The 12,644-nt window shown below is 42.6% G+C and overlaps 1 protein-coding gene across 7 annotated transcripts in view; it reads right to left on the bottom strand.

Moving 5' to 3' along the window:
• Window positions 1–1,857: 1,857 nt before the first annotated feature.
• Window positions 1,858–12,644, bottom strand: part of PAQR5 (progestin and adipoQ receptor family member 5) — a 39,064-nt gene continuing 28,277 nt past the window's right edge. For 6 of the 7 annotated variants that reach the window (XM_084640946.1, XM_084640948.1, XM_084640945.1 and 3 more), the window contains exons 6-9: window positions 8,024–8,068; window positions 6,484–6,580; window positions 5,280–5,421; window positions 1,858–4,635 (exon numbers count right to left, since the gene is read on the bottom strand). In XM_084640946.1, the coding sequence (XP_084497072.1) occupies window positions 4,403–4,635; window positions 5,280–5,421; window positions 6,484–6,580; window positions 8,024–8,068 (517 nt within the window). In that variant the 3' untranslated portion in view covers window positions 1,858–4,402. The remainder of the gene's footprint in view (window positions 4,636–5,279; window positions 5,422–6,483; window positions 6,581–8,023; window positions 8,069–12,644) is intronic. The other variant, XM_084640950.1, reaches the window with a different exon arrangement.

The following is a 12,644-nucleotide window of genomic DNA, read 5'->3' as shown; positions in this document are numbered from 1 at the left end:
ATATAAATATATCTATTTAACTACGCAAAAATAAGCAGATGTATCAGTTTCCCTAGATCAGCTTAATTACACAGCAGCAATATGACTATAGTGGAAATGAATCAATCCCCCGAGTCCCACCCTCTGCCCTACTTGTTTCCTCTGGACCTCAGGAGAAAAGGTGGTGCCTCTAATGGGCCCTGAAGGCTGAGGAAGTTGGGCTGTTTCAGACCTGGAGAGGAAGCAAGTTCCAAAGGCCCAGGGCCCTAACAGAGAATATCCTGCCTGCTAGCCAGTTTCCAAATAGATTTAATATGGAGAGCATACTACAGTGTCTAATCTCAAGGAGACAAAGGCATGGGTGATGGTTGCAAGGCCTGCATCCAAAAAAAAAAAGGGGGGGGGGACAGGGTATTACCTCCTAGCTCTCCATAGATGGGAAAAAGGCTAACTTGGCAATAGCAGCTACCTGATCTTCTAGCAACAGCCATGATCTGATTGCTCTGAAGATTGCAAATCCCAGCCACCAAAGGCAGGACCACATCTCAGTCAGTGGGCAGAAATAATCCACTTATCTCTTCTGGTTGCTTTTGTCAATCAACCAACATCACCTCAGTCTTATGTGAACTGAATCTCAGCCAGTTAGCCCTCATCCATGCCCCAGTTTTTCCGTGACATTAAGTAATACATTCAGCAGCTCCTGGTAATCAGTGGGGTGGAGATGAAGAACATTGGACCTAAGAGGTGGACTAATGTAATTCTCAGACTAAGGATGGGATATGGACTAGGCATAATATTATGGGAAGAGAGTTAGTGTGGGGAGCCTGGGGTAAAATAAAGACTAGGGTTAAAAAGGAAGAGGTTAAATTCAATCGGCATCATACTATGTAGCATCCTGGCTGATGTTCCCTTTAGTTTTTTTACATCCATGTGCAGAATGAATTTTGTTATATGCACCAATATGGAGGTGATGTGTGGCTGGGGTGGGGCCAAGGAGTTCAGAGTGTGGGAGGGGGCTCAGGGCTGGGGCAGAGGGTTGGGATGCAGGGTAGTGAGGGCTCTGGCTGGGGGTGTGGGCTCTGGGGTTGGGCTGGGAATGAGGCACTTAGGGTGCAGGGTGCCCCATGGCTGCAGCAGGGAGAGAGGATTCCCCCCAGCTCTCTCTTGCCTACAGCAGCCCAGGGGTGGGGAGAGCACCTCTCCGCGGTGGCAGCTTCAGGTGGGGGCAGGGCCAAGGCACTTCTCCCCCTGCGTGGCTGCACAGTTTAGAGGGAACTTAGAGCCTGGCACTGGATCAGGAATGGATAGAAATGACAGACATATCCAAAGGTGAAAGTAAGTTAGAGGACTTACCAGTACACAGGAGTCCTGAGTAGGGGGCGTGGCCTCAATCAGAAGAGGCAGGGCCTTAAAGCCCCGGGCCCTTTAAATCACTGAGGAGCCCTGGGGGCTCCCAGCTGCCACCGCTACCCCGGGGCTCTGGCAGAGCTTTAAAGGGCCTGGGGCTCTGCTAGGGTAGCAGCTGCTGGAGCCCCAAGCCCTTTAAATCCCCACCTGAGCCCTGCTGCCCAAGCCCTGGGGCAGGAGCGGCAGGGCTCTGGCGGGGATTTAAAGGGCTCCAGCAGCCGCTACCGCCCCAGCCCTTTAAATCCCTTCCAGCCCCGCCCTCGCTACCCCAGGGCTTCAGCAGCAGGGCTCCGGTGGGGATTTAAAGGCCCGGGTCGGTAGCGGCAGCTGGAGCTCTGGGGCCCTTTAAATACCCGCCAGAGCCCTGCCGCCGCTACCCCAGGGCTATGGCAACAGGGCTCAGGCGGAGATTTAAAGGGCCCCAGAGCTCCAGCAGTCGCTACTGCCCTTTAAATCCCTTCCAGAGCCTCACCGCCGCTACTCCAGGGCTTCGGCAGCAGGGCTCCAGTGGGGATTTAAAGGGCTGGGGCAGTAGCAGCGGCTGGAGCTCTGGGGCCCTTTAAATCTCCGCTGGAGCCCCGCTGCCACTACCCCAGGGCTTTAAATTGCTGTCTGGGAAAGCCAGTCCCGGTACGGCGCACCGGCTCTTACGGGTACACCATACCAGTGCATACCGGCTTACTTTCACCTCTGGACATATCTCAAACAGTGTAACTTTATCCTGGACAGATACCTGCCATCTCTGTCTCTTTTTTTACACTTTGGCCACACTTATATAGCTTGCCACACCAATAAAGTACCACTGAATTGAAATATATAACTGAAATAATGTTCTGGATTTATTTGGTCTTAAACTTGAAGGGCTTTGCCTATTTCTCGGTTGGGAGTCTGATGTACAGGATGGAAATTAAGGTCAGTGTTTGGGACAGGATAGGTCAAAGATTGGTCTTCAGTTTGCAGGACTCTGTGTTTGGAATACAGACATAGTAGAGAGGCTGAAGGAAACAGTTATTCTGGCATTCTTCACATGTAATAATATGACAAGACCAATTCTTCATAAATAGACTTTATTTTTTTACATCTGTATAGCTTAATTTATTGTATAGTTTTGAATGTGTATCTCACACATTATAATGAATCTGGCTTCTCTTTCCATATGCTGTTCCAAGATCAGAAAATGTTGCAATGACACACATTTTAATAAAGCAAATTAGTTAAGTGTCAGACCAGATCCCCCTGTGACACTACTGTAGGGTCTAGAAGGATGAAGGAGCAGCTACCATGTCCAACAGAAACCTGTTGTTTTACAGGTAGTTCTCCTATGAACCGCTGCATCTTTGAAGTTATCTAATTGTGGCTGTGTAGTAGTCACAGAAAATAGGACTTATTGAATCTGAAAAGTTAGACTACCAACTGAGAAAGAAGTTGTACCGGTTAATTAATTAATGCTGTTGAATCTTAAATCATTTCTTGCAAACAAAACCAGACTCTTTCCCAGTTATACTAAAAGACAAGATAGATAAACAGTACATATTAGCACTTTTCTTGTCATGGTTATGATTTTTTAATTAAATAAAATGTTGGATAAGATCGTTATGTTCCAGTGCCAATAAATGTTAATAGCAATCTTGATCAGCTCTCAGAAGAAAGTAAGATCATTTCCAAGTTGTGTTTTTCCCAGAATATATTTAAAGATTTTGTTGTACTGTCAACCCAAAGTGCATCTATTACACCTCGATGGAGGCTACTATTTACAAAACATATAATAAACCAACACAATTATCAGGAAGCTTGATAATCTCATTGTAATTTTCTGCATTACATGTTTATGTACCTAATAAAAATATTATATTCCAAGGTATTAGATAATCCAATATGCAATCAAGTCACAGATAACCTCAAAGCCTGAGACATAAGAGTACCACTCCTATGTATAAAAAACAGTTGTGAAAATACTCTAACGGACATTACAACCTGGCCTAGTACCTCTCTGGTCACCAGCTGAGTGCAAGTCGGTCCTATTGCAGGATGCCACCTGCTTCCAAGCCAAAATTTATGACCCCAGATTGCAATTTTGATGGCTTCTCAGTGATAGTTTTTCAATGAGGTGTCTGCTACAGCAGGTGCATACTTGGGGGAGGTTTAATTAGGAGCAGTGGAGGCTTGATTCTCCTCTCATTCACATTACTGTAAATCAGGAGTAACATGGAAGTCAGTGGAACTACCCCAATATAAGACTGATGTCAGGGCCTGAATTACACCTCATTGTACTCAATGGAAAACACCCACTGACTGACCAGGCCCTAAACAAGTGCAGAATCAGGCCAAGGAAATTTAGACTGAATATCAGAAAAACATACAGTGAACTCAGACTGGAATAATCTCCATAGGGAAGAACTGAAAGGCCCAATCCTAGGGACATTTCAACTAGGATTCTACGGTGAAATCCTTGCTCTTATTGAAGTCTGTTGCAAAAAAGTGCCATTTACTTCAGTAGGCTCAAGATGTTACCCTACTTATTAAATATATAAAATATAGACACAAGCACAATGTACCATCATGTTATAATCAAAATAATCAAGTTTCCTGGTTCCTCCCTAAAGCAGTCGAAAGCAACACAGATAAATGGCCGTTGGACTTAGAAGATGGTATCACACTGAGTTTTATCATTTGGATTAAATCTGCCCTTCAAATACTGGCTTGCAAAATATGACACTTCTCCCTTTTACAGTGTTTTAATTTTTTTCTAAATAATTTCATGCTAAAATATCAACTTGTCCCGATTTAAAACCATTTCACAATCTGGTCTCCAACTTTAAAGTCATAGTACAAAAAGCAGTGCAATATAAAATGGTTCACTCTTGAAAACCCCTTGAGTGAGTGTCTTTCCCAAGAAAAACATTCATTAAAAAATCTCATCACCTTCACTGATCCAGTGCTAATGTTACTTGGTATTTCTCATTTGCAGCAATGTAACTAAAAATCAATCTCTACTTAAAGTTTAATGCTTATGTAGTTATTCTTTCCTAGAGGACATTGGTGTTGAATAGAGAGCCAGTGAGAAAACCCTAATGATAGTTAGACTAATGATAATGGAGATGCCAACTGAACCAACTATTTGAGAACGAGAGAGAAGTGGTGAGGAAGCTAAGAGCCAGTCACGGCGAGCGTTCATGTCTATAAAGATGGCCTCCATTTGGAAGTGTGTGCCAATGATCCCACATATATGGAAAAGCTGGTGGCTGTGCCCTGCAACAGAGTCAAAAATATTTAACAAGAAATTTCTCTGGGTTTCATTAAAATACACCTATGACAGTTTAGCAAGTCTTATGTGCAAAAATTCTATTTATTTATTTTACTAATTTATATAGCTCTTATTGTGATGCTACTAAACTAAGACAATTGTCCATTTGGAAACTCACTGAATCCCTGCCTACCATAAATCAAAGTTCTGGGTATATTGTTTTGTGCTGTGATTCTGCCAGAGACTACAAGCTAAGTAGGACTAGACTGGAGCTCTGCTTGGATGGGAGATCACCAAGAAACACCTGTGTGCTGCAAGAACTGGTACTGGTGAGTCAGTCTTTCTTCCAACTCAGTACTGTATAGCATGGCACTATGGTGTAGATTTTTGGATGGCAAAGGACCACTTTGTGGTCATTAAAGATTCTATGATACTTCCTGAAACAGCAGGTCATTGGAGATGGCTTCTTGCACAACTATGCATGGTTATTCTAATCATGAGCATGAAACAGTGAATGCATTTTCCTGATATGAACCATTTACTCTGCTCCAGATATATTACATCCCTCATGAGATGCCCAAGCTTCTGTACTCTTAAATGCTGGAAATAAAGAATAGTAAAGACAAGAATCACAGTGTTCTGCACTCACCAATATAGTCAAAGCATCCCGGTGCAAGTCTCTCGGGCAGATGCGCAGCAAAAATGAAACAAGTGAGGAAGGCAAACACACCGTGCCTGTAGTGGACTGGGATTACGCTTTCCATGCAGCTCTCCCCAGTACACAGATATAGCTGAGATATCAAAAGGAAAAATTACACATGGGGGTACCAAGAAAAGGAAAGTTTAGAGAACTACTGAAGAATACCTCTTGATTGGGGCCAGATTTGCTGCTCTGCTAAAGGTCACCTGGCCTCATAAAATGGCTGGAGGTGGCTGGTGGAGTAGTTACCCCACACACCAGAACTTTCCACTAGCAGAAAGCTTGCACAGGCAGTTCCCCTGCCTCCTGTGCTAGCCACTTCTTCACTTCCAGTGTAAGCAGAGAGTGGGGCTAGGGCAGGGGCATTCATACATTGGGGCATGAGTGGGATGGACAATGAAGTGGGTGAGGCTATATCTGAGTCTTATTCGCCACTGGTGTAAGGTCCCTAAGGGTCCTTATGCCAGTGTTGTAAATTAAAGCCTTTTTCCTGGAGCTTCAGTTTAGACTGTGGCCGGGAATCAGATCAGCTCCTCAGTCAGCTCCTGTGTCCTCCCTGCTAGGTCACAGTGGAGAATCAAGTCCAGGTTGTCTATATTTAATGGCTTTCTTGTCTGTTGCATGTTTCCAAAGAACTTACCACCTATCCCTGTAGCCCTGTATACCAAGATGATGAGGCTTTGCCATCTTAGTCTCAGGACTAAGAATGGCCACTTGGTCAGGCTGGATTATTGTATGCTGGGATCTGGAACACGGTGGGCAGAGCCCAGTAGTAGATATAAGAGCAGATGCAATCATCTCCATTTTATGCAAATTATGGTGCAAATACTGATGACCTGACTCAGATTTTGCTCAGGCAGAACTCCCACTAACATCCAAGAATTGGGCCTAGGGGCAGCTTTTGGGCTCATTGTAAATTGCCAGTATGTTTGAGTGCCCCTGTACTGAGCACAAAATAATCTGTACATCAACAGGTATTTGCTAAAAATAGCCAAACACCATTTTCTAACCCGTATAGTTTTCCTTTAAAAAAAATAGTCTGTATATTTTCCTGAATATGTGCAGTCTCATGTTAATAGGCGATAGTTACTTCACTGCAGGAAGCTAATGTATTTTATGGCATCTTAATAAAGGTTGAATGTTCAGCGCATACCCTGTAGAAGAGAGGGGTGCTGTCGAACAGGTACGGATATGCAAAAGCCAGTGTGCGAAGAGTTTTGCTGAGCGTGGGCAGCTGTATCTCAGGGAACCTACATAAAAAAGCATTTCAAATTACAAAATCAAGGCAAATAAGGATTGTGCAACTGCCAGGCATATTTTCGAAGGAACTGTGGCTTGCAGAACGTGCTTTTTGTGGAAGTTTTTTGCACAAGCCATATTTTCATAGCTGTTGTAATCTATACTAGCATACAAAAAGCTGTCTTTAAGTCCAGAAGTGGGGCTGGAGAAATGGAAGTCAAATTACAGCCATCCTCAATTTGTTTATGCAACTAATTGTTGTAAAACATGTGGTAGACAACCAAGCCACATAAATGTCCATGTTTGTTCGAACAATGGCCTTGTTTATAATGTATCAACCAATCTTTGCATAATTCAGCTGATTAAAATTGTGGGCCTGGCCCAACCCTTCTAAAGGCAATGGAAAGACTCCATTGCCTTTACCATGCATGGATCAGGCCTTTTGAGACAGGGCACCCACAGTCATTCCACACTGATCATTCCCCATCGATTCCCCACCTCCTCGGCTCTCATGTTGTAGATAAGACAATTAAATTGAAAATAGCTGAATCGTGCACTAATACAGGAGCATAGCAGGCCAGTCATCGTTAATAATAAGGAATGACGAATGGAGCAGAGGGATATCTTGATTCTACAGTTCAGCAAACTGTTCCATGTTGGGCCTCCAGCCTGATTGCTAGTATTGTGGTGTGATGCTGTGTCATTGAGGTGACAGAGTCAGCATAAACAGACACTAGGAGCAGTGTTGGAATTGCTGGTTCCTTGTGTGGTTTACTATAAAAATCTTCCCAATTGTTTTCTGCAGACCACAGTGGAATTAGCAGCATATTGAGGAGCCTGTAGCCATTTCCATGATGGCTGAATCACACAAATTTATTTCCCAGATTACAAGATTCTTACCATTGTGTAAAATCACACAACAGAAAACAAATCAGACAATTTTCTAAGCTCTGATTGGCTAAAATTATGTCTCTTCTAGATGTAGATTAGCATGCACCAGGCTCTTCAACACAGACTCTGAGCAGTTTTGAAAGCATGAAATCTTTTTACATCATCTTGGCACACATTTCAAAGCAGTATTAATGGCCTAAGGCAAAACACTGAGAAAGTGCTTCCTTTAAAAATTTAGCAACATATATCATATGGAAAAAACAGAGTTTACTTCTTTAAATAGTTGCCAAAGTTATAGTTATTTTGACCTGAGTTTTTGTACTGCTTAATCACAGGAGCTAGATATTGAACTCAGTGTTGTCATAAAGAGAGATCTATTTATATTGGATTACAAGGCCTTGGTCACTGCTGTTGATTCATTAAGTTGAATCACAGTTTGTTTATAATGTGTGACATATCTCAGAATACTTATATTTTACATCCAGCCAAGATTTTGTAAATGCAATGTTTCAGGGAATCCAAACATATCAGCTAAAATCCAAAATAAATCTGGCCCTTATTACCTTTCTAGGATATCACGGTTATAATGGAGGTATGGCGCACCAAGCCTGTTGGTTACAATCATATGGTAAATGGGAAGGAAAGGGTATGTTTGGGTGGAGAAATATATGCTGGAATTCGTTAGCACGACAAAGAAAATTGTGGAGATGCACTTTATACTTAATTGGTGCAAAGTCTAAACATAATTTAACAGTCCTCAGCAAATGTGCAAAGAGCTGAAAGAAGTGGTAATTGTGCCAAAAAGGAGAGTTAGAAAGAACACCTCGCCTTTATGCAGAAAGAAACATGTTCACAGGTGACTTTCATTTACTCCGATGAAGAGCCTGAGATTCCAAACCAAGACAGAACTAGGAAGACACACATTATTGCTCAGTGGTTCACATACTAAGTTCATAGTAAATGCAATGTATCACAATTCTATCCAGATCAGAAATCCAGTTGGAATATCAGTGATCGCAGACACTTCACTTATCCCTTAGAGTCAGATTCCTCTTTATGTCTGATATGGCAGCCACTCCACACACAGGACTCCCAGAGCAATGAGCCCAATTCATCTGGTGTCATTTATAAAGTGGGTGTAAAATGACACCATACTAATTTGGTAACGTCAAGCACCCAGTTTGCATTGGTGAATGAAGATGCCAGTTGCAGGGCACCTCTCCATGTGTTTTTTCTCATGGATTGAGCAGAAAAGGCCCAATGTTTACAAAGATATTCAACCTCACAGGCAAGGCCAGTGGGAAGTTATAGGCCCACATCTTCAGTAGTCTGTGTTTTCGCTTGATTTGAATTATGAAAGATCTGCTCCCTCACCATTAAGAATTTTCCATACGAAAGAGCTCTACTACCGATGTAACCTCAAATGTACGCTGGAAGGAAGCGAAAAGAGTTCAGATAGGTTGTGAGTGGCCCTGCCCTAATGGGTCCAGTCCTGTTCCCCTGACCTCAGTAGGAATTTTGCCACCAAGTTCAGCGCAAGTAGCCACTCATTTGTAAACTTCATGTGCATTTGCATGACAATTAGTGCAGTGCACAGCCCATAGCCCTGATCTGATACTCACTAATCAAGGAATGAACACAGTGTCCATTGGTTTTGTATTTGCATTTTATTTATTTTAAAACTAAAACCAAAAAAAACAACCAAAGATGAGGAGTGGACGGTACAGATGGGGATGAAACCAGATAATTTCCAACCCCAAAATTCCTGGAAGAGAAAAATGGAAGCCTCAGTTAAAACTATTATTTGCAACTCTTGTGGTACTCTGGGATATTTAGTTGTGTGAAAGTGGTTTCTCATGGCAGACTCAACTGTGTTTTTCTACCTTTCATTTCTTTTAGCATCCTAAAAAGAGGAGAGACCGGCCTTGATCCTGTAAATCCTTGAGCGGTATAGCACAAGTGGAGGCTACATGTGAGGGCAAGGAAAGTTAAGCATGGGGTGTAGTATGGTGAAAGTAAGCATCAGATCTCCTTCATGCCTGCTCCCAGTGTGGTTACATACAGTGCATTGAATGGGTGTGTCTTGATGCTAATTTGGGTGGTCTTAACTCTGCACTTCTTTCTTACGTCTTATTCTTGCGATCAAGGAGAACTAACTTAGTAGCCACACAGCAGCTGTTCCATTGCTGCAAGGTCAAGTTCCTCACTGCTCCTTGCACCTTCTCCATGCAGCACTCTGTGCTCAGGTCATCTAAAGTGCCAACTTCTCAGCTCGTTTAACGCCCCCTCCCTGCAAAACAATTCTTTGTAACTATCTGGACTTTCTGAGCAATGAACTAGAGCAGTGTCTATCAAACTTTTGTACTTGTAACCCCTTTCACACAGCAAACCTATGAGTGCGATCCCCCCCTTATAAATTAAACACACTTTTTTTTTTGTATTTAACACTATTATAAATCCTGGAGGCAAACTGGGCTTTGGGGGTGGAGGCTGACAGCTCACAGCCCCCCATGTAATAACCTGGTGACCCCCTGAGGGTCACAACCCCCAGTTTGAGAACCCCTGAACTAGATACTTACTAGTGCTCTTCAGATCAGATGTGTAGCTGGCAAGCTGGCCCCCAACAAAGCTCTGACACAATTGGACTTCTGTGAAAGCCTGTTGTAGCTCTGCAGACTTTGGGTATGAAAAACGATGATGGTGAAGAAGATCCTATTGACTTTCTTTTTACCCTCCTTGTAGGGTGCTGAGCTTCAGGTGCAACTGTAGCTTCCATACCGTCCTGCATGTCATCATGCCATCCATTCAAATACTGCTACTATTTGCCCCACATTTTGCTGCTACTTTTTAGCAATGTACAAATCTACATTTACTTCCATTTCTGAAACATAACACCAATTCTTCAGCCCAGGTGCACAATAATCCATGGGATTTTATGTTCTGCAAAAAAGTTTAAGTGAGATGCAACAAATCCCAGAAATACTTCTGTTTTCTTTCATATGTCCAGTCTTTATTCTAGATCCATGTGGGAATCTGAAGGGAGATTTCCAAGTATGCAAGAGATATTGAGATGTGACTGCTGCACAGATGTTGATTCAGTGGGTGAAAAGGATATGGGAAGAAGTAGGAAGTTCTCAGTGAGAGAGCAATGGAGACATCCTGCTTCCCCTAAAAGTCAAAAATGTGTTTGTTTTAAGCCATTTTTATACACTTTTACATTTGACAAGTCAGTATTCGTAAAGTACATAAAAGGAAAAAATGCTTTATTTCTGACTCACCAACCAACTATCCAGTATTGAAAGAAATTCCTGAGAAGCTGGTACGGTAGGTTTATAGAAACCCATTAACTTTTTTCTGATGACCATGATTAAGTTCCTGCCTTCATCAAGAAGTTCCATCTTCATGCTGATACACTGATTCATATTCCTGTTGATCTTCATGAGGAACAGTATGAAGTGGTTAAGATGGATGGATACATAGAATCATAGAAATGTAGGTCTGGAAGGGATCTTGAGAGGTCATCTAGTCTAATCCCCTGTGCTGAGGCAGGACCAAGTAAACCTTATTCTGCTGCTCTCGCTTTCCTTTCCTTAGAATCATGAAATCTATCCTTTCATGGTCACTTTCACCCAAATTGCCTTCCACCTTCAGATTTGCTACGAATTCCTGCCGGTTGGTCAGAATCCAGTCTAAAATAGCTCTTGCCCTGGTTATTTCCTCCCCTTTCTGAAATAAAAAGTTGTCCAAAATACATTCCAAGATCTTATTGGACATTTTGTACTTTGCTGCATTATTTTTCTAACAGTTGTCTGGATAGTTAAAATGCCCCATTACTACCAGGTCTTGTTTTTTGGATATTTCTATTATTTGTTCTAGAAGTGTCTCATCCACTTCTTCTTCCTGATCTCATGATCTATAGTAGCCCCCTACCATGATATCACCCCTATTTTTTTTCCCTTTTATCTTTCCCCAGGGATTTTCAACTGATATGCTTCTCACCTCCTTCTAGACCTCAAAACAAGTGTATATATTCTTGATATATAATGCAACATCTCCTGCCTTTTTCCATGCTGGTCCTTCCTACACAATATTCCAGTCATGAGATTTATCCCACCAAGTCTCTGTGATGCCAATTAAGTCATAATTTAGCTTGTGTACTAATATTTGCAGTCCCTCCTGTTTATTCCCCATACTTCTTACATTTATGTATAGGCCTGCTTGTTGTTAAAGGCTCCAAGTACCCTGAGGAATCCTACCAGGACCCAAGAATCTTTCTCCATTTTTAGTTATTGTAGAGCAAGTGAAAATAGTTGCCAACTGCTTGATATCCCATCTGGACAGGTTAATATTGAGCTGGCTGTAATCTGGAGCTGCAGGTTGTTTGAAGGTAATGGCTACAGACTTTGTTTTGTTGGGATTAATAACCAGACCGATGCAAGCTACTTTGCTGTTTACAACCAGCTCAATATTAACCTGTCCGAATGGGACATGGAGCAGCTGCCAGCTGTCAAATACTTGAGTAGCGTCAAAGACAATGCTGAACGATGCTTGAAAAATGTGGATGCTTGTATAGCAGCATCCATGGTTCAGGCCCTTCAGCGGCCTCTGTGGGTACCTCATGACATCAAGCTTTCTACGAACCTGCAGGTCTATAGAATGACAGTTACGCCAACTTTGTTGCACGGAAATGAAACGTGGGCGCATTGGAGGGCTGAAGATCACTGGACTGATGGTTCTAATTTTCATTGTCTCAGTCAGCTGCTCCATATAAAGTGCCAAGGCAAGATCAGAAATGAAGATATTCAAAGCCAAATCCAACAATCATCTCCATCAGGACTGGAATGGTTCCAGCAGCTTTGTTGGTATGGATAGATTATAAAAATGGAAGACCAATGAGTTCCAATGCATGCATGCCAATGAATGCTGCTACCCCTCCGGTGACCAGGTGGGTGCTAAACGCTTCGGTGGCATGACAAGGTTGCCAGTGATGGACAGAAACCTCAATATACAACCAGACAACCTTAAGCACCTTGCCAAAGATCTGTCCGGATGGTGATTGCCTTACAAGAAGGCCACATCCCTTTGGGATTTGCCAAGATGATGATGAAGTGCAAATGGCCTCAGTATTAATCAACCTGAAATCATTATACCGTATTGTTGCAATGACATCTTTTATTCACTAAA

This window comes from Lepidochelys olivacea (assembly GCF_965140295.1).
Source record: "Lepidochelys olivacea isolate rLepOli2 genome assembly, chromosome: 10".
Taxonomy (NCBI): domain Eukaryota; kingdom Metazoa; phylum Chordata; order Testudines; family Cheloniidae; genus Lepidochelys; species Lepidochelys olivacea.
Note: the sequence above shows the minus strand (reverse complement) of the source record. Positions and strands in the feature narration are given on the sequence as shown.